The sequence below is a fragment of the Argopecten irradians genome, chromosome 2, assembly GCF_041381155.1.
Source record: "Argopecten irradians isolate NY chromosome 2, Ai_NY, whole genome shotgun sequence".
Taxonomy (NCBI): domain Eukaryota; kingdom Metazoa; phylum Mollusca; class Bivalvia; order Pectinida; family Pectinidae; genus Argopecten; species Argopecten irradians.
Genome location: NC_091135.1, coordinates 53,516,759 through 53,539,526, shown reverse-complemented (window position 1 = coordinate 53,539,526; position 22,768 = coordinate 53,516,759). Strand labels below are relative to the sequence as shown.

The 22,768-nt window shown below is 33.1% G+C and overlaps 2 protein-coding genes across 5 annotated transcripts; one reads left to right on the top strand and one right to left on the bottom strand.

Moving 5' to 3' along the window:
- Nucleotides 1-3,305: 3,305 nt before the first annotated feature.
- Nucleotides 3,306-8,284, bottom strand: LOC138315935 (uncharacterized). The gene is made up of 5 exons (XM_069257354.1): nucleotides 8,156-8,284; nucleotides 7,113-7,356; nucleotides 5,588-5,724; nucleotides 3,877-4,018; nucleotides 3,306-3,562 (listed from the first exon to the last, which is right to left on the bottom strand). The coding sequence occupies exons 1-5, from the start codon at nucleotides 8,178-8,180 to the stop codon at nucleotides 3,388-3,390; spliced, it is 723 nt and encodes a 240-aa protein (XP_069113455.1). The 5' UTR covers nucleotides 8,181-8,284; the 3' UTR covers nucleotides 3,306-3,387.
- Nucleotides 8,285-11,977: 3,693 nt separating this feature from the next.
- On the top strand, nucleotides 11,978-21,798 carry LOC138315934 (tumor necrosis factor receptor superfamily member 14-like). Of its 4 annotated transcripts, none has more exons than XM_069257350.1 (8): nucleotides 11,978-12,075; nucleotides 13,702-13,756; nucleotides 14,232-14,307; nucleotides 14,814-15,162; nucleotides 15,532-15,723; nucleotides 16,136-16,295; nucleotides 18,582-18,829; nucleotides 18,988-21,798. In XM_069257350.1, the coding sequence occupies exons 3-8, from the start codon at nucleotides 14,239-14,241 to the stop codon at nucleotides 19,218-19,220; spliced, it is 1,251 nt and encodes a 416-aa protein (XP_069113451.1). In that variant the 5' UTR covers nucleotides 11,978-12,075; nucleotides 13,702-13,756; nucleotides 14,232-14,238; the 3' UTR covers nucleotides 19,221-21,798. The 4 variants fall into 4 exon arrangements, with proteins under 4 accessions (XP_069113451.1, XP_069113453.1, XP_069113452.1 ...); XM_069257351.1 differs by lacking the exon at nucleotides 11,978-12,075 and adding an exon at nucleotides 12,395-12,432; XM_069257352.1 differs by lacking the exon at nucleotides 13,702-13,756 and having other exon boundaries at nucleotides 11,992-12,075.
- The last annotated feature ends 970 nt before the right edge of the window (nucleotides 21,799-22,768 follow it).

Here is a 22,768-nt window from a genome sequence, read left to right as displayed (position 1 = left end):
GAATGTTCCTCCACGCCTCCTTGATGGAAATTTCAAGTTCACGTCGATTTCGCGGTTGTGGCTGACGTCGTTTCAACGCTTGACCTAACTGGTCCCACAAGTGTTCAATCGGTCTGAGGTCAGGGGAGAAGGCAGGCCAGGGCAGTGTTTGAATGTTCTGTTGATTTAGGAAGTCTGTGGTCAAACTTGCTGAGTGCGCACGTAGTAGCATGTCGACGTCGGGATGATAACGAAAGAATGGTACAACGTTAGTTTGTAGGACTTCGTCGATGTAACGCCATGCCGTCAGATTACCGTCCACGATAACAAGAGGCGTCCTGCGGTCGAAGGATATCCCTCCCCACACCATCACACTACCACTACCCCAACGGTAACGTTCGCGGACGCACGAATCGACGTAACGCGCTCTCCGTCGTCTCCACACGCAAATTCCACCGTCACTATTACGGAGATGGAAGCGGGATTCATCCGTGAACAGTACGCGTCTCCATTGGCGCATGAGCCAACGTGGATGCATCCGGGTCCGCGTCAGGCGATTTTGACGTCGACGTTGTGTCAACATGTTCCCACGGAAGGGTATACAGGCTTTCAAACCGGCGCTACGCAAACGTCGGCGGACAGTAGAAACCAAAATTCGTCTTCCATTGATACCTATCGTTGTTCTGGCCGTTTGGGAGGCAGTTTGGAAGCGGTCACGGAGATGGGTGACCCAGATGGGTGACCCGGATGTAACGGTACTGTCGATCCGACGTCACCCGTTGCCTCCCAGGGCGCAGTCTGTCATTCAGAGAACCCGTTTGAACGTACCGCTGATGAAGTCTCACAATAGTAGAAGGCGAGCATCCCATTCTACACGGAATTTCACGCCGCGGAAGTCCGCCTGCCAACATACCCCTAACTTCGTGACGCTGGGTATCCGTAAGTCGTGGTATCGTTTTCAAAACTAAACGGCGTTTTCAAAATCTGAATGTGGAAAACAGTCTTCCTATCCACAAGGACTGCACACGTGTAATGGGTAGACCAAGGGTGCATTGATATAGAGTGCATGTACAGATAGGTACTTTTTCAATAATCGACCGCTTCACGGCCCGAGAGTAAGTTCAGTCATGCAAATCTTTATTGTATACATTTTGTGACACAGTTTGCAAACAAAGTTCATTCATACTCCGATGAAGTTAAAAAAATAGTGACATCAATACTTAAATACACATACTAACGTTTTGCGTCATAGTGTTATAGATATATCAAATATTACACGCGGGGGAGTTTTCGCGTTAAAACGTCTTTCGAGTAATTGGTGTACATTTCCCGTTCTCGTAAACATTCACGTTTACAGCATTAGTTTTTTTGTCTCTATTACCTTTTGTTACGTGAAACAATAATTATCTCGGGCTTACGTTTGTTATTAGGCTCATGATTCTAACCTTGACAATCTTCTATATGGTGAGTTCTTATGAATAGAAATTTAGTTGTCACGTCTTACTAAAATCAAGAAAACATTGACGTGGAGTTTTTTTTAAAGAAAAAACAAAACAAATTATGACATCGGAAATACCTTTTTTAAGAAATGTATTCACTGTTCCTTTTTCATGAACGTGCCTTTGTAGGAAATAATTAATCAATTACTCCTTCTCCTTTTCAATATACAGCTCAATATATAGCAATTTTTAAAACTATTGCCCTATTATCAATAAATTTAACTTTTTAAAATATTATTTTATAGATATGTTAAATAAGCATTTCACGACCTCAGTGTAAACTTTTGCAGCTAGGATGAATCATATCCTACTATGTATTAAGACACACACTGCGTATTACAGAGTTAGCTGCTCTAGTGAGTAGGTAATAATTGTGACGTCATGTGTTTGTGAACGTAATGCTTTTGGAGAAAACGACGTGAATCCCCGCACAATTATGATGCCACATGGATACCAACTCACAAGAGAGCTAACTTTGTAATATGCAAAAACAGAATTGTCTGAGATAAGCATGACTGACTCCACTTACTCCTTTCAAATATTCAATTCAATCTTGCATTTCACAGTTAATTTTCTTCTCACACCATAATGAGATGACAATCTCAGCCTCTCTTATATCATACATGGTTAAACAATGATCCATGCAGTAGTCAGACCAATGTCTGTAATGCTATTATTTAGCTCATAATTCAACTCGTAATTGTATAAGGAGTACAACTTTTAATGTTCTAGATTCTAACTAATTAGAGAAAACCACTAATAGGTACATTATATAAAACAATGTTCACTTGTGTGTACGTGTATAACTTTCCTTGTTGTTGATAACTGTATAACATTCTTTATCAAATAAATACGGTATGATTCCGTTTTATGCTTTGGATACTAAATTGATGACGATATATATGACATGATTTGACGAAAAAACTATATCTTATTTATCTAGATGTGTACATGCATTCCTTTAAATGGCTTCGTTGTATTATTACAATGTCTCAGATATTATTGACGTTTTGAAGGAAATGGTTACTAGTAAGTCTCATGCAATTAATTATCATTGATTTCTCTCAAACATGTTACAAGAAACTGTTTCACTTCAACAGCATGTATATACACAACAATTGTGTTATTATTTTGTACATATTGACAGCGGTACAGAGAACTGGACAGGTATGGATTCCTTTTACCTCTCAGAGCGTTCGTGGTGATAGGACCTGTGCACCTGTTGATATGGCCGTAGTGTTTGCAGAAATTGAGTTTTAAAAACTAAAAGTGTCATGGAAGGAATTAATTTGATATCGGTTGAAGGTTTATTACCTCTAACAGAATATCATTGTTAGACCGCCTAATGCATCAACATGCTCTACTAAAAACTTTAAAAAGCAAAACATTAATCCTGTATATATCATATATGCTTAATGGATCGATTCTGAAGGTAAACTCTTCTTTTAATACAGTGACTGTCGATATAAAGTATACCCTTAGTAAAGCCCTATTTTACAACCCACTTCGAAAAATTAACACAATTTGAAAAATTGTTACAAAGTGCGCTGTGGAATACGCCCGGATGTTGAAAAAGAATAAATGGACGTATGTCTATCTATTTGTTTTACTAACACAGCGATGAAAAATACTTAATGTAACATTAGTTTCGTATTGGATTTTTAATAACATCATCTTAAAACAAAACTTTCACAAAGTATTTCCGCCAACAAATATTAATGTCATTATGTTTACAATTCACTAAAGCTGATACTACCAGAGTTTGTTTAACCAGATTTCACTTCACGAAACATTTGTTTTTATGAAGGGAAAACAGTAAGAAGAGGGTTTGACTTCAATTGGTTGATTTATTGATTAAATACAAAAAGTGTGCTTATACATGTACATCGTTTAATGTCGCGTTTCAACCTTACGAATTTATCTCTGGTTCAAAGTCAGACGATTCGAAGGTCACGCCAGGTGCGAGAGCATAGAATAGGTTCATAATGTGAGCTAAATTTGTAAGACTCTGCACATCACCACAGGCACTGACGTCGGTTTGGAGGAATCCACCAGCGATGCATCGTTCTTGTGCTAACAAAAGTCTAGATAAAAGAAAACAACATTACATGTTACATCACAGACGAGTCCCAGTCGAAGTGCATCATAATTTCGTCCTTTGTAAATGTACTGTTTCTTTTTTTATTTTCGTATTTTTGGAACATCATTAAGTAGAAGTTATTGAAAATATACTTTCCTTCACAAGTTTATAATCTGTAACTGAACTTAAACTATAAGTTTTGAAATATGCGTCTTCTAATCACTTATTATATAGTTTTGCTATCGAATGAAGTCAACCATTTGACGTTCACCCTCGCATTAATTAGTAGTCAAATATTTGCAGAAATGGTTCACGTACGCTTTGTAGTGGTCTGGACCCTTCCCCATACCACTCTCTCTTATTGATGAACTAGAGCTGCGACACGCTATAAGCACATCCGACGCCTGTTCAGAGCAAAGGCTATGCCATCTATAGTTCACGACTTCGACACCATCTAACACTGCATTGAAAATTATGTAGGATTAGAAAAGACATATGCGTATACATCAAATTATATTAATCCAATCTATTGTTTGCAAATGATTTGACAGAAAGGTAAGTTGCTTACTAAGGCAATGTTCCTGAAAATGTTGTCGAACCCATATTTTGTCAATGCGTGCGCATAAGTAGACTTATTTCCTGTCGAAAATTTTGTTATCATATCATAATTATTTGCAAGATAAAAATGAATAAATAAGAATTCATAACCGATAGGTTACTATTATTGTTACAATGTTATCCTCTCTTGAACATACTTTTTTAATTTACAGTAATATTTAATTCAAGGATCAAGCATAAATGTCGCGAAAACGTTTTAATCATAAAGTAAGCCTACATCAGGAATTCTGTATCAATTATGACAGAATTAGATAAATAGTTTATAAAATCATGTCACCAATTTAGGGCAGAATTACTTGGTTATATATTAAAGCAGCTTAATAATATTGTATACTGGTACACTGACAAAAAGTACATCTGGAACAGGTCTGAAGTAGTACATCAGTCAGTAACAAATTTCATTGATACAATATAAAAGTCTTAGTTTGAAATGGAATCTTATTATCAATTTGTGTATAATCGGAAACGATCGTGCGAATACATAGTGCAATGGATAATTTCACATAGTGTTTAATAGCTGCGATGATATTCTACAACAATAATGAACTTCACACTGCCATTAAATGAGGTAATGCAGATAGATAAGATTGCAAAATAAAAACCGACACATTTCACAACATTGAAAACCTTCATTTTTTTCGTGTAAGACTCGTTTTATAAATCTTCTTCTCGGAGTATTGTTAGTGATCCCTTGTTATAACTAGAAAACGGTATACAGCGATTTAAAGTGATAAGGACAATGAGTGAACATGGATATATATACAAATATACAAAGGAATGTCTAAAACGGTTTATGTTATAACATACAGGATGGTCAGAATACCAGACACAAATGATGTAAAAACAAATTCAATTTAATACTTATCATGATCTTATTCTGCAAAACATGTCATTGCGAGTAGATAAACTCTAATCTAATATTAAGATAAGATGACCTTAAAAATAGTATAAATGGAACATTATTATTACCAATTGTTTGACTTAAAAAATTCCTCTCGGAATAGTCATTAAAAGTCACTAAAATATTAAGTGGAAATAACAAGATTTGAACGATCGATTTGATTTGGTTTTTGTTTTACTAGTTCTACGTCCTATTTACAGCCAGAATCATTTAAGGATGTTGGAGGCGGAAAAGCAGGATAACACGGAGAAAAACCACCGACTAGCAGTTAGTTACTGGTAACCGCCCCACATGAGATTAGAACCCGCAACAACTCAGAGGTGGAGGGCCTGTGATGATATGTCAGGACATCCAAACCACACATCCATCGCAGCCTAATGTACAGTCGAAAGACAGTCTTAATAAGGAGCCTTATACATGTATGTAGTTATCTATCTACGCTTAAACTTTGATCTGCCACCTTTAAAGAAAACAACAAACAAGCAAAGAAAAAATAAATGAGTAACTTACTTTCCTCCAGGAATCTTGTTTTGTCACCGTTATACAAACATATCCCACTGAAAACCCCCATGATGGTCGTAATTTCTGGGAAGTTGTTACAGTCAGTTATTTCCTGGCTAACATTTACCGCAGCTATGTGGACAAGGCTGTAACATTATAATTATCGTAGCCATTACCACATAACACACTCACCTATTTTCAAGCAATATTTAAACAATAAGGAATCATCATTGAGTACGTAACAAAATGACATCTGTGTTTTGCTGTAGAGGAAAATTTACTTTTTCATGGCATCCTATATCCCTTTTTCGTGTTCACTCCGTTATTTGACGGGAAACCTTAAAGCACCATTTCAAGTTTCAGAGATCGATTTAGAATGATTAAATCCCATTTATATCCCAGAGAAATGTAAGAAGTAGTTTTACTTATAGTTTTTGGAACTGCATAAAGGAGATATCAGCTCGGTGGACTCGATTCCTATAATTATATTAGCATGACAGCATACATATCGTGATAGCATACATAGTTCCATAGAGTATTCAGATATATTTTAACCGGGATATATTATTTTGACTGTCAACACTAGGTTTGGAGGGTAATATGTATTTATGACGTCACCTAATTGCCTAGCCCGAGTGAGCTGTCTTACAACCCCCGCATAGCTATTTGCAGTATGGGATAAATTTTAATTTAGTGACCTGCGTTGTAATCATAGTGTCGCCACGTTTAAATTCACTGTGTCTATATGTATAAAATTAGGTGTTAAAACTACATGCGCTCTGTATTGTCTGAATTTACATGTCCATGTGTCATGTTATGTCCTGTACATGTAAATTTATGTGTATTTAAGTTGTTGTGATGACGTATGAGAGTTGAGCGAATGGATTGGTTGAGAGTGTAACATTGACCTTGCATGACCCTGTCCTTGCACGTGCACGGCCACTCTGGTGAAAGCGTGCCCACACATTACATGGAAAAAAGGCACCGGGCATATACCACCTTTATAGCTGAAAGCCTGTGTGCTTAAAGGCCAAAGTGCTGAAAGGTATGTTTATTTAATTTGAAACTAGAAATAAAGTAATAAACTTATTCTTCATTATGCAAAATAATTAATATACTTTATAGTTTTCAGTTATAACTGCGTTAAATAACTTGTCCATAAAACATACAACGTGTATATCTATAACAAATGACAACAATGTACATTGATATACACTGTATGTATATGGTGTACCTAACAACTAAAACCGATAGTGACAATTGTTTTATTATCACATTTTGTTCTCTGGTCTTGTTGATATCGTTCCTTTTTGTATGACACATGGCTGACCTTTAAAACATCTACAGTCACACCGTGCAGTCTCCAACATAAAAATCATCGATGTGATTGATTGTTTGTTTGTTTGTTTGTTTTTCGGACAAAGCATTGCGTATTCTTATTACACTAAACATTTAAGCTATAACTTTTATTAACCTAATAAAATAATGTGCCGTTTTTTATGAATATTGGTAGGTTACCACCATGATTACTTACTTGCATAAATCCGTTGATGCAGTTTCCAACATTTGCTGCGTAACACCGTCATTTTCTCTGAATAGTTTATCTACTATACTGTGGAATCTTCGAGAAACTTGACGTCCTATCGTCCTAGTCAGCGTATAGTATGATGAACAAAACGCAGGCTGGACTTGTCTTCTGAACAAAACGTCTGATAAAGGTTGATGTTGTGGGTGCCACGCTACTGTGAGAGTCGCAGATGCAACTAAAAACACTCCAACTGGAAAATAGCAATAAACTTGTAGATAAAATAGGATTTCTAAAACAATAGGAAACGAAAAGGTATCATATATTTGTATTATTTATATTCGTATTGTATTCGACGTAGTTTATTGATATTTCCGTATATTGCTCAATAGCGAACCTGAATATTGATAACAATTAACAAAACATATACACGTTTCACCAAAACATGAATCGATTGTCTACTAGTACACAAAATAATATATTTACATTCTGAGTGTTTCGTCACTCAACCACGAAGACAAACATTTGCCTATGAAAACACTATGAAATCAGTATGAATACAACGATTCTCGTGCATAGATCAGCTGATTTTCAAACAATGCGCCAGTTTCATATCATTAAAAAATCCCCAAGAATATTGAAATGTATATCATCTAATGTGTTGTTTCTTGATATAAGAAGTCAATCAAATGTTATTTTAACTTTAATTTTATTTGCAAAACAGGTCGACCGGAAGGCGGAAGCCTGAAAACGTGACGTTGTGGAACGACTTCGTCATCCAGCTGTTCCATTAATCTTGTTTCTCGTCGTATATGGGTGTCATAATTTTAAATATAATGTAAAAAACCTTTCAATAATTTTTATCTCATAAATTATTCTAATGTAAATATATGGATTGAATGTATTTTTCTAATTTTCATAGCGGCTATGGATAATAGATGCTATCTACATATCTTCCGAAGAGCGCTAACATGATCCGAGTGCCTACAACTACACAAATTAATATTGCTGTGTGATACACATGAATGTGTTACAGATAGATGTATACTTACCAAACAGACGAAGAGGAAAAATCATGATGGAACAGTGATCTCGGCAATGGATGATCGCAAACTAAGGCATATCTATCTTATAACCATGTTTAAATACATGTTCAAGAAATGTCCGCCTAGTTGACATTCTGATTGCATCATTTGACATTATGAAAACTAAAATGGCATCTCATCTGCGTTGTTATTTATCTATTAGTATAAATAATGAACTATTTTATGTCAATGATGTCCTGCGAACAAGTTCCTTTAAGAACCTTATCAGCCTCCGATTTAATACTTATTTTCTCGTCAATATTGGTGTTTAGCAATCGGACATCTTTGGGCCTATTCGAAGAGCTCTCACAATCATTATAAGAAAGCCGGAGGAGTTGCGATGGGGTGTTAAGTGTCCATTTGGATGGTCTATATACATAAATATACTAATTTACTTGTAATGCACAATATAAAATAAATCATAAATGCCAATAACGCCCATCTGATATAATGTCCTGTAGGTCCCTGACAGCTTATTACAATGGAAATGTCATAGAAATCTACTCATTATCAGATTTTACATCACGACAACCTTCATGTTCTACACGACTTTATCATTTAAATGAAATGTTCATTCACTTTGTAATGAAGAATATCCCCATCAGACGCGGTGACGATTATAAGGAACAGGTAATAAAATTGTGTTTTCGCTACAATTATTATTTTATGATACTATTTTCAAAAGATGTTGAATAAATCATTTAACGACCTCGATGTAAACAGGTACAGCCAGGATGGATCAGATCCTAATAAGACAAACTCAAGATATGGCATCATGGGTTCGATACATGATTTAACTTCATTATAAATTAACGGATTTTGGAAGTAGAAGTTTGAATAAGGTAATAAAAGAATATGAATGTACCTTATATATAAGCATTATTTGGTCAATTACCTATGAGTGCGATTGTTTATCAGTATTGCAGAGCCAGTAGATTAAATTTCAATGTTTCAATAATTGAACTGAATATAATTAATTTTTATTACCAGGAAATAAAACTTCCATAGAAACCAACTTAGTTTTAAATAATAATTAAACAAACTTTCCTCATCGCCTTTTGTGGTGTTTGATGAGATGACGAACGTGACAATGGTCACGTTATGGCTCTCATTTACAGGTACTGTCTCATATTGGCATTACCAAGTCCAATGATGCCTTTAGCGTATTCAATTCATTCTTGAATTACACAGTTTATTTTCCTCTAACCAGAAAACCATCATGAATTATATCATCTATGGTTTTACGATCCATGCAATAGTCAGACCAATGCTTACATATCCCATGTTGACCAAGTATTCAGCTCACGATTCAACTCATATTTGTATAAGGGATACAACTTATATTATATATATTATATAAGACATTATTGATTAGAGGAAAGTTATACGAAGCAATGTTCACTTATGTATACCTGTGTATGAGTGTATGACTTGCTGTTGATCAATGTATAACATGCTGTGCTCTACCTAATAGCTCATAATTTTTAAGTGATCTATTGAAATCTTGGCGTTTAAAACACAAACTTATTAAATTCGAAAACAATCTGATACGTATCATCTACAATGCACACTGATAGCTATCCGAATAACATAGGTGTTGTCAGAGAGATCTGTATATTAACTTTGTTAATAAAATTAGTCTTTTGATGGAAGTAAGGTTTAAAAAACATTTATAGATATTAAAGAAAAAAACTTTATTTGGTTTACATCGATTTCGTACGGCGGCGTATTAGGGCCACTATATAATTTAATTTATGTTGTACGTACAAGTTAGTATCTTGTACGTACAAGTTATTATCTTGTACGTACAACTTAGTATCTTGTACGTACAACTTAGTATCTTGTACGTACAAGTTAGTATCTTGTACGTACAACTTAGTATCTTGTACGTACAACTTAGTATCTTGTACGTACAACTTAGTATCTTGTACGTACAATATAGTATCTTGTACGTACAAGTTAGTATCTTGTACGTACAAGTTAGTATCTTGTACGTACAACTTAGTATCTTGTACGTACAACTTAGTATCTTGTACGTACAAGATAGTATCTTGTACGTACAAGTTAGTATCTTGTACGAACAAATTATTATCTTGTACGTACAACTTATAGTATCTTGTACGTACAAGATAGTATCTTGTACGTACAACTTAGTATCTTGTACATACAAGTTGAGTTGAACTACTGTTTATCACCGCAGAATTAAGTCACCCGCCTGATATTTTTCGTAATTAAAGATAGTCGGTCTACTTTGCATAGCTTCAAGCACGATCACACGTTTATAAACTTATTTGACAATATTAAAGATATAAATATATATTAATGAGGACAATATCTTTTTCACTATCGTAATTTGAAATTGCCGGAATGTGAGTTGAAACTGTATAGTCACTTGCATTATTTTGAAACTGACACTGTATAGTTCCTTTCGAGGAAACTGTATAGTCGCTTGTTTTAAGATAAGATATATTTAGTGATAAAATGAATATGATACATCTCCGATGAATGATAAGTTTTATCTATTAAAAAGAGGAGAAAACAAATTCGTAATTTTCTTCAGTAATTAAAGTTACATACTTCACACTGGTGCCATTATTGGAAATGTTGGAGCATTTATTTTACTTCAGAATAGTAGTATTGAAAATAATTAACTGCCTCCGAAAAAAATCCTAGGCATTATGCCCTAATTCGAACGAGTTACTGATTGCACTGATTGCACAGACAACAAAAACAAAACAAATTATTTCATATGTTTTTGTGTTTATTAGACATATATACACACATCAATTATTGTCCAAATGATGATCATAGTTAAACAAAGGGTACGTAATATACGTATAGCTTCATGCGATGCCATTGTGACAGTAAACCAGTCACAGCCTTTAATACCGAGAGTTTTAACATTATACTATCTTGTACGTACAAGATAGTAACTTGTTTGTACAAGATAGTAACTTGTACGTACAAGATACTAAGTTGTACGTACAAGATACTAACTTTGTACGTACAAGATACTATCTTGTACATCGCATGAAGCTATACAATATATAACTTGTACGTACAATATACTAACTTGTACGTACAAGATACTTACTTGTACGTACAAGATACTAAGTTGTACGTACAAGATACTAAGTTGTACGTACAAGATACTAAGTTGTACGTACAAGATAGTTGTACGTACAAGATACTATCTTGTACGTACAAGATTGCGTATCTTGTACGTACAAGATACTAACTTGTACGTACAAGATACTAAGTTGTACGTACAAGAAGATACTAACTTGTATGTACAAGATACAAGATACTAACTTGTATGTACAAGATACTAATTAGTATCTTGTACGTACAAGTTAGTATATTGTACGTACAAGATAGTTACTTGTACGTACAAGATAGTAACTTGTACGTACAAGATACTAAGTTGTACGTACAAGATAATAACTTGTACGTACAAGATAAATAAAATTTTGTAGTGGCCCTAATACGCCGCCGTAATTTCGAACCAAGTCATATTACTTAAGCAAATCACTTTTGATTTTGACTTTCTTAGGTCATCGATATGTATCCTTTTTTAAATATTATTAATGTTTTCAAGAAACCATTTAATTTTGCATGGAAAGGTAGTGGTCTATTAAACTATTGGTGTAATATAATATAAACATTTCATATGCTTTCTTTGAAAACATCAACCAACTTCAAACATTCGAGAAATCCGATAAGTGTCGTCTGCAATGCGATATTGGTAGCAGGCTGTCCGAATAACATATGTGTATATGTTAATCAGGTGAAACGTGTGTGCACCCGTTATACTACCTGCGCATTGTAAACAGCGTACGTGTACCCGGTTGGTGACTTTTTCGAGACAACTTAAAAAGCCCTCAAAGGTATGTTAAACAATATGACTTGAATTACAAAGACATCTGTATGTTAATTATGTTCTTGGCGTCTATTGGTGGTAGTTAGGTTTTGAATGCATATTTTGTTAAGCAACCAAGACTTTTGATATTACCTGTCGATCTGCATAATCGACCCACAATCTAATTATAAAATGAAAGTAGATATTTTAATCGGCGTCGAATTTTCTAAATGATAATAAGTTTGCTCAACATTTTGGTATTTGGTATCAAAAAACAATATATATTGCTAAATGTGAAATGGATTTAGTTAATATTTAACTTTAGTAATTCTGGAAAATCCATGTCTATTTATAGTGAATGTGGGAATACCCTGTAAAGTGGCAGGTAGAAAGATTTTTCTCGTATTTAAATGTATATCTTGACAATTCTATACATATTAGGGTTGTATCAATTCATATAATACACATATATGATTATATGCCATGTATAATACATATATTTTGTAATTTTACATTGGTATACTAAATTTTGTTAAATTGTTTTGTTGGCCATATTAGTGACGTAATACTGTATAATTACTACATGATCATATCTGTATTATTGTCACTACAGTAATACTTTTAACATGATGATAGGATAGCAAGTTTAAATGGATAAGACAGTAATACTTTTAACATGATGATAGGATAGCAAGTTTAAATGGATAAGAGTAAGATATTCCCAAAACTGAAATAATAGCATTATATCATAAGTGAATTGAAAAGGTTATGTGGTTCAGATAACAACAAATATGGAATAAGCATTTTAAAATATACATCATGTCATTACGATAATGTATAAAGACTGCAAATATGTATTCATTACCAAGTATCTAGATGTGTGGGGTTTCATTTAATTTTTGTAATCTTATGTATAAGGTAATATCATAAATTACTTTCCTTTATCTTTTAATATTCAAACTTAGATGTTTCAATATATATATATATGAGATTAGAATTAACATGTAAATTATTAATTTAAAGAATTGTTAAATAATCTCAATATATTTTCATTTGATTTCGGAAAAGAATAATTTTTTGTTGACTTTTAAATATACTTTGAAAAGCATATTAATTTGAAGAAATTATGTTATAGCATTAGGAAAGTTATATTTTGGTAGTGTAAAATCATGAATGGAATTTTAAAAAGCTTAAGTTTTATTGGACATCGTATAGTACCGACAGCCAAAAATTGATATTAATATTAGTATATATATGTTAATAAATGAAAATGTATGGCGCTTAGATCGAAAATACATACATAATTATAAGACATATATATAGGATTTCAAATGAGTCCAAGAGGTTTTTTTAATTTTAGAGAACCTTGGTAAGGTAAATTAAAACTTCAAGAGTACACCACATCCTTATTCAGTATATAATTGATAGTATATCATACTATGAATTTTCGATACAATTTCCCATTTTGTTTTCAGAATATGTAGGACCTAGTTAAGATTTAATTATGCGAATGTTTTAACATTCTATTTAATTAAATGTATTTCTTTTAGTATATGTCTTGTGCATTTGAAATATCTATTTCCCAAAATTTCCTTCAAAGAATTATTTTGAATTTTGTATCCTTTGACATGCTTTTGTTCTATTATAATTACAGTTTAAAAATTCAAACGCTGAAAACCAACTATTCACTATATACAGTAATATATACTGTAAGTATTTATTACATTTGTATGAACGAATGTGGATGAATGAGTTGAAAAGAGTGAAAGTTGAATTTATCTATTAGAAAAGAGACATTGAGGGAATCAAAAACAACAATTGAATATGGTGTGAGAGTTTTTTCTGCGTAAATATTGGGGTATTTTTTTTTCGAATATTAGAATGTATGAAACGTATTTGTCTCCCTGTTGAAACTAATATATAACTATTTTGAATGGTTGCGAATGATTGACATGAATGCAACCTCAAATTCTGATTTCGTCTGTAGTAAAGTAAGATTACGATTATTTTTCAGCTGTCCTCTAAATCTTCACAAAAGAAAATCGCTCCAAATCATATTACAACAATGCAAAAATATTACACGGGCAAATTACTGGATACCAGGTGGATTGTGTAATATAACCTATTTTGCTTGTTGCATTAAAGCGGACGTATGTATGATGTAAAAAATGGTTTCTGTTTCAGGTTTGAAATGGATTATTTAGCTATGTCATCTTTGTATGTTATTGTCAACTTGGTGTTCGCAGCCGCAAATCTAAAGGTAAGAATCAAATTGGTTTTTTTTGTTTGTTTGTTTGTTTTTTGTTTCATTCTGTATATGGATAGTACTAAATCATTATTTCGTAACCATTTCATTCAACCTGCAGAAAAAATATTGTAATACAATTGTAGAACTGTTGTAGGGGAGACAAGCAAAATAAATACAAATCAAAATTTAAAAAAAATGCACAAACTGTTTTACTACTGATGATATGGTTATGGGTAAAATATCAAATGAACAAAACGCTAACATGTAATCTAACTCATATATAAATTTACGCTAATCTTTTGGTATCCCTACGCTCATAGATCAGTCAGGAGTTTATTTATCCTAATTCACATCCTGTTACATTTGAATTACATGTACTTCCCCACGTTGCTGGGTATTACTACAAAGGGATCTATCTGAGAAACTGTATCTATATTTTTAAATGGAGGGCATGGTAACGCCATTTATAGTATGAGGACATTACGACACTATACATATGTTGATTACTTTTGCTCTAGTTGTCGTCTGATATAGTATACACAGCGCCGACGGGTGTGCCGTGTGTTAAATGTGCCCCTGGAACATATTTCCTTCATCACTGTGCGACGGAAAACACCAATGCAAAATGTGAGCTGTGCGAGGAAGGACGGTATACATCTGACTACAACATTGCTGAGTACTGTGACCTTTGTAAGACCACGTGCGAGTCTTCTTCTTTAGTACCAGTCCAACAATGTACACGTTCCTCAAATTTGATATGTGACTGCCCAAGTGGACAATTTAATTTGTTCCCCCATTTAGACAAAGGCCATGCTGTTTGTAAGGAATTCGGTGCATGTGAACCTGGATATGGTGTTCTTACAAAAGGTAATTAAATGATTTCCGCATTCATGTAAAGAAGGGTCGTTTGATAGTTCTGACAAGCAGTAACCACTCTTACGTGAAAGTGTCGCAGAAAATTAAATCTACACTAAATGTAAAGATTTCAAGAAATCTCTCATCTTCCTGACCTCATGACACATCAGATTTTTATTTCAAACTTTAACACGACGTCTCAATCATTTTTATATAACTGTATTCATATCGTATATCCACATCCTTTAACTAGGCTAAATTGTAACTTCCGTTTAAAAGTTGCTTGTAGGTAAATGTTGTTAAAAGAAAAATACTTACATTCTGTATACTAAAAAAACGACAATATAAAGATTTAATTGATCTGTATAATTCGTAACTCAGGATCGTCAACACAGAACACCACCTGCACCCGATGTGTATGGGGGAAAAACTTCTCTTCCAACACGTCAGCCACTGACGAATGCCAACCATGCACGCATTGTGGTGTGTTGCCTGTTCTTTCAGAGTGTACCTTGACGCAAGACCGGAAATGTGATCTAAAACCCTCGGATGTGCATATAATTTCACCTCAAGGTACAAGCCTAAAACATAGAAACTATTCGACTCAATAACTGTATCCAATAAATACGATATGACTTCGTGTATAATATACTGCATGAAGAAGTTTGATGAATTTGGCAATAACTTACATGTATATATAATTGTCTCGATGTGTACCATTCATTCCTTTAAATGGCCTTGTTGTATTAGTAACATGTATCTGATGAAAGATTGAAGGAAATTGATAGTACTCCCTATCGTGCAATTAATTGATTTTCTTAACATTTTAATAGAAATTATTTAGTATCAGTTGATTTTCAATTTAGTCCTACACAATCATTTTGGGAGTACGACTAAGATAAATTAATTCATAAACAACGAGTGTTGAATTCCACGTTTATTTTTTAAATGTTAAGATACGTTTGTTATTATTTTGTTCTTACAGACAGCGGTACAACAGTTCTAAAGATAGTAATGGTATCGATTTTATCTATCGGAGCATTGGTAGGAGTTGTGGGTCTGCTTATTTGGATATGGCGTACGAAGAAATTGTGTTTTAAAAACCAACAGAGTCAAGAAGAGAATAAATCTAATATCGATCAAAGGTTTGTTATTTCTATCGTTGGTAGACCGCCTAATCTATCAATCAGCCTTCATGCATAAAAAGTAAGCCTGTTTAGGTATATTGTACCTTTAATTCAGTGAATGTATGCCCTTAGTTACAAGTATTTATTGATGCCTTGGTATATTTAGTATATACGTGTATTTATATCAATTGATCTCTAATGTTCAAATTTATTAAATCAAATACATTCATTTGTATATAATGATATTAAACTTTAAATTAAAGTAGTTAAGATGTTGAAATTTACATTCTGCATATGTCTTGTGTGCTATTATGTAGGCTTTCTATATCCTCTCGAGACGTTGATGAATAATTCATGATTCATGAAAAAATCATGAATATTCTCTAATTATTCGTGAATATTTTCATGCAATTCATGAACTTAAAACTTCATGAATAATTTAGGAAAAAATATTTCATGAACAATCATGAATCCTTTCATTCATTAATTCGCGAACATTCATTAAATTATTTTATTCATTAAATCATGAACATTCGTGAACAACCCATTCATGAAAATTCATAAAAAAATGATATTCATGAACTTAAAACCATCCTGAACGAACAGGAATGTTTATTCGTGACAATTCATGAACAACAACTCGCAGCAGTATGCACAAACAGTTCATGAATATTCATGAAATTGAGTCGTATTTATGAAGTTTAATGAATGCAAGTTGGAGTCAGCGGCATCTGAATTTCATGAACTCTACTGGGGGTCCAGGATTGAAATTTTCTATCAAACCAATGGCAATTCTATTGGAATCAATTCAATATTGGTGAAAAAAATTCTTATAATAATAGGTATAATCCATATATTAAAGTTGCATGGTCTATAACTTTCGCTCTTTTTGTCATTGTGAAAACAGTTCAAGTGTTGTACATATTTTTCTCTGACTGTCTGAGTAACTTTCTAATTTTACCACTTTTTCTAAAGTTGCAGCACTGTAAGTAAATTAAATCATAAAAGTAAAAAAAAAACAAGTGAAAAATAAGCTCGAAAGATGCGAAATCATTCCGAACTCTTCCGGACATCGTCGCGACAATCTTGAGTTGTAAAACCAAAAGAAAATGTCAACAATATTTCATAAACAAAACATGTGGTCAACCTCAGCAGACTGGATCTACAGAGAAAATAAGGCTCGCACATTACAATATTGGATACACACAATATTTTACTGCAATGTGCGTATTGGATGTTTCAAATACTCATTCTGTGGACATATACCAGCACGATTTGCTCTGCTCATACTAGCCAGAAGGAAAATGTAAACAAACACATGTGCGCTTAAGCTAGTTACCTGGATCACCACGTGCAGGTCGTGTCGAACGTCAGTCAGGTGATACGATTCGGAATCTGACAAAACTCGAAGTTACTGAACATGGCAGTGATTGAAGGCGCTTTATTCAAAACCAGTAATATATGATCCCTAGATTTCGTCTCTCTTATAGGCCGACATATGATTTTGGGGAGCTAAATCATTAAGTTACATGTCAATGTTCAAATATCAAATGTTTAAGTGACATATCGTTACAGTGAAAATAGCATGAAATATAACGTGAATATATAACAGAAGAGTTTAACATGAATTCACCAACATGGGTGCTCGGGTGGTGTAGTGGTGAAGCCACTCGCCTTTCACCTAGCCATCCCCGTCACGGACGTGAAAAGGTTAGGGGTCACCTGCCCTATCACGTGAGTTTTCTTCGGTCAGTCCGCTTTCCTCCCACACTAAGATCCCCCGCGCATTACATCCGGGCCATCGACAGCGATTAGCATAAGTTGTATATCTTGTTTCGTAATCGATGTAAACTAAATTAAGTTACATGTGGTCATGAGACTCGTGTGGTCATGTGACTTCAGTTGATATTCATTGTAATTAATCAAAAGGAATGAAATAGCATGTCAAGAATCGTTCATGAAGTGTTATGCATAACTGATAATCATTTAAATTCTTCAAAATGAATGAAAATGTTTTATTCATTTTAAGAATTTAAATTAATATCAGTCATGCATAAAACTTCATAAATGATTCTTGACACATTGATCATGAACAATCATGAATGTTCTATGGATTCATAAAACTTCATGAAGAGTTCATGAGAGTCATTTGGTGAACATTCATGAATTTTTTTTCATGAACCACAATCTGCTAATATTCTTGAAATTTCACGAATCTTTCATGAATATATATGATGTCATGAATACTATCTTGCAGGGGATCTTAAAGCTTTGGAAATGTGTCAACCTTTGACTTTTTTTCAGTTCGGTAAATGTCCTATATGCTGCTTTTAATCAACCTACTACGATTGGGACTAATTTAGATGTCCCATCACCAAACAATCCAGCATCACCAACACTTCTGCCACAAAACCCCAGTACACTATTGCTATCCCGCCCCAGCGAAAGAGCTACATGTGGACCATCTATTAATAGCACTGTACTGAAGACTATTGGCGATGGCCTTCTACAATATGGACAATGGAAACATCTCATTCGAGAATTATATGAAGGTACAGTTTAATAATGAATAATATGATATCGATTTCTAATTATAGCAGCTTTGTAAATAATCCGGTTGTTTTGACTGATTAAAACAACGGTTTTACCAAGTATCTATAATTGTACATATAGTAATACGTACATTCAATGTGTTTTTTTTCTTTTGTAGAAGCTCCGGGAAATATCAATGCCGATATGCTGATGAAAGAAGCAAATGCGAACTATCCTCAAGACATACGGGAGCAAATTTATCAATGTTTGAAGCCTATTTGCAATAGTGGAGCTAGGCCCGATATTGTGATTAAGGTTTTATTACAGAATGAAAATAACCAGCTCGTAGACGTGTTACGTAAAAAGTACCCGGATGTGTTTAATGCAGGTCCACGTGAGAGTACAGAGTAAAATACATTTATTAAAATTTTATTTGGAGGTGATAAAAATAGAGACAATTAGTTTTTGAAAATCATAAAAAACTTTTTATCATTGAAACGAAAATGAAACCTCACCAGATAAGATCCTTAAGGGAAAAATATTGAATGTGAATACTATAGTCTTTCAGACACACCAAAGTCTTTAAAAGTGGTAGTTTCTGCTCCAGCTTAGTGCGCAGCATTAGGGGAGTAGGACGACTGGTTCGCTCGTTGGCAGTGTAATGTGACATGGTTGCACAAACAATATGTAATTCATGTTATTATGATATACTCCGGGTTTTTTTTTACTATTTGGTGAAGGTCGATGTTTAGCACATCGACTCGGGACCCGGCTGTTCTATTTTTAGAAACACATAGTTTATATTCTTATTGTGACGTAAGACCGGGACAATATTGCGATAGAGATGTCACAATATCACGACATTTAGATCTGGCCAGAATATTCTTTATGTATTTCATTTTATTATTTAGCATCTCTTGAAATTTTCAATAACAATTGTAATATATAATATAAAAAAATTAAAGACATACTTGCTTTTGTGACGTCACAATATCCTGACGTTGAGTTTATCATTAAGCATCGCTAAAACTTTTTTAAATCAATAATGATAACAACTGTTAAAATAAAGGACATTTGATTTGGTTAATGTAATGATATAACGCCCTAGTAGAATCTTAAATAATTCATTAGGTTAATTGTAACTTCATGTCGAAGTTTTGTATTTTGCTAAAACATATAGCAGAGTTAGCTCCCTTGCGGGTAGATATCCATTGTGACGTTATTATTTTGTAGGCACAATTCGCGTCGTTTTCTCCGAAAAAACCGCTCGCAAGCACATGGCAACCCAATCAATATCTATCCACAAGGACAGATAACTCTGTAAAATTCAAATACAGAATTGCATAGCTATAATGCTATATATGTAATAAGCGCTAGTGTGCCGTCCAATATTATTATGTCATTATAATTTATATGTGGGTTTGAATTACTGAAGAAAAGAGCTCACAACGACTTTAAAGACTGCATCAAAGAAATCTGAATGATGAAAAAAATGTTCATTTTACATGTATGTGCCACATTTAAGTGCCAAATCAGTATCTCGAGTACATATTAGTTGAATTGAAAATGTTTTCAAATATTTTTTATGCAAGTTGTATATATTTTCAGGCCATACTACAAATTATATTTGATTTGATATACTGTACACATAAATAATTTGGCGTGTTCGAATTTCAGCGCAAACTTGATTTTAAATAGGTTAGCGCAGCGACGTATTCTCACGCTCGTATTAATTGTTACATAAATTTTTATTTTTTAGAAAATGGATACACACAATCATATTGAGCGCAAAACATCTAGATCGAAAAGTCCTTAATATCTTTGATATTCTCACCGCTAAAATACATTCGTTGACAATAATTATGGTTAGAATATCATCCTAAAATATTTATATATTGAAGACTTCAATGAACAAAGTTCATGTTCTGACTTGAGTAAGACGGGCACCATATTTAGGTGCCATATCAGTATCTTGATTCCAAAGGAGTTTATCTAAAATTTGTATTTCCCCATGCAAGTTGTAAATATTTTCAGTTTATAATTTTATTGTGAGAAAAAATCATCCTTTTGCTACCGCATTAAAGATACATTATGAATAATTTTATATTTGCATCATACAAAGTTATCCGCCCTTGTAGGCATTGATTGTGACGTCATACTTTTCGGGGAAACGACGTGAATTGCGCCCACAAAGTAATGACATCATAATAGATACCTACCCGCAAGGGAGCTAACTCTGTAATATACAAAGAAGGAATATCGGTGTTTTGATGTGGAGTAAATAAAATATAATTAGTATGTGATAGTATTGAGTGTACATAAAAAAGTCATATAAATATTTGTTATACAAAATGTATGTTATTTTTTACGAAATCTTCTATTCTTCTGATAAAGAGTGATAGTGGAGTAAACGTTGAATGTTTGATATGTCAGATGATGTTATATGAAAAATAAGAATATATTTTTGCATCATTTTGTATTTGAAAATATCCATATTTTGTATTGAAAATGATTTAAAATGATGTGAAAATAATAGAAGATATTGTATTCATTGTTACCACCAATTTAGTGACTTGGTAGACTTTATCATTAGGATATATTGTTAAGTCAATAGTAAATGGGGTAAATATATTAATCACATGACTGGCATGGTTTGGATCAAATTTCATCCTGAATAATTTACTTAGCGTATTTATTGTTTTCCTTTCTTTTATTGAACAAATTTAACATTGCAAACCAATGTTTTAATTATTATGTACTAGTATTTGTGAACACAACTGATATATTTTGAAGTTTTATCAGTAATTAGACGATAACATTATCTACCTAACAAGCAAGGTTTAGACAGTCACAGTACAGACTGCGACCGTATTTATAAAATCCAGCAAGAATTTTACTTTGTTTCCAAACTAAATCATTTTCTAGGACATTTTCAAAAATGCTGATTATTTCTTTTTGGAATTGAATAAAATATAAGAATTATCATCCATTAATGGTTTTCATTAGTCTTCAATTTGTTTGATCGTATTAATTGTTAATTTAACTACCTTAATAAAATCCAAATATATCATTGGGGGCATTGTCAAACAGCACATAGCAAAGGACTTTGTATGATTTTGTCTCTTCTTGGCGCCCAAATGTATCATTCTTTCGCTAAGGATTAACTTAGCTGTTGTATTTGAAATATTTTATACATCCCTGATTCATTTATGATGGTACATATAGTTTTATATCATTATAACTCAATAAAATATCCATATTTGCTTAATTTATGCATACAATATATTTCGGATGGTTACCATGATAACTACATCTGCACTGATACACAACTATACTATCAATTGTATCAGAAAAGTAGTTGATATTTGAGACTCGACATTTTAATAACTAAAAACAGGTTTTAAAATTTGACGGATTTGGAGGCTGAACATTTTCAAACCATTGTCTTTTGACAATGTATACTGTGTATGCATTGTTTGTTTTTAATTCTGCTTTACGTATTATCGTAACGGTTTCTGTTATTTAATAAAACGATATACTCAGTGAAAATTCATAGACCCATGATTAATCCACAGCAACTGACATACAATTACAAAACTTTCATTTTCGACCTGATTCATTTTTACAATTATGACTTTAGATGTCATAAAATAATGTTTCATATATTTATAGTCACTCTAGACTCTCTTTTTTAAGTTAAAACCAATTAGATAAACATATACCAACACGTTCCGGGAAAACGTCATTTGAGTATTAGATGATATCTTTAAGCGATACTATAAATTAAGAATATTATATTTCTAACATTTCTCTGGCAATATTGAAATGAATTTGATAGTACTATGTTTCCTTAAAGGTATTTTGATTATCGAAACAGAGTCAAAAGTCAAAATTTCATAGGTAAAATAAGAACTTGCTAGAATTTACTCATTTGACACATATCTCAGTAAAATAATACA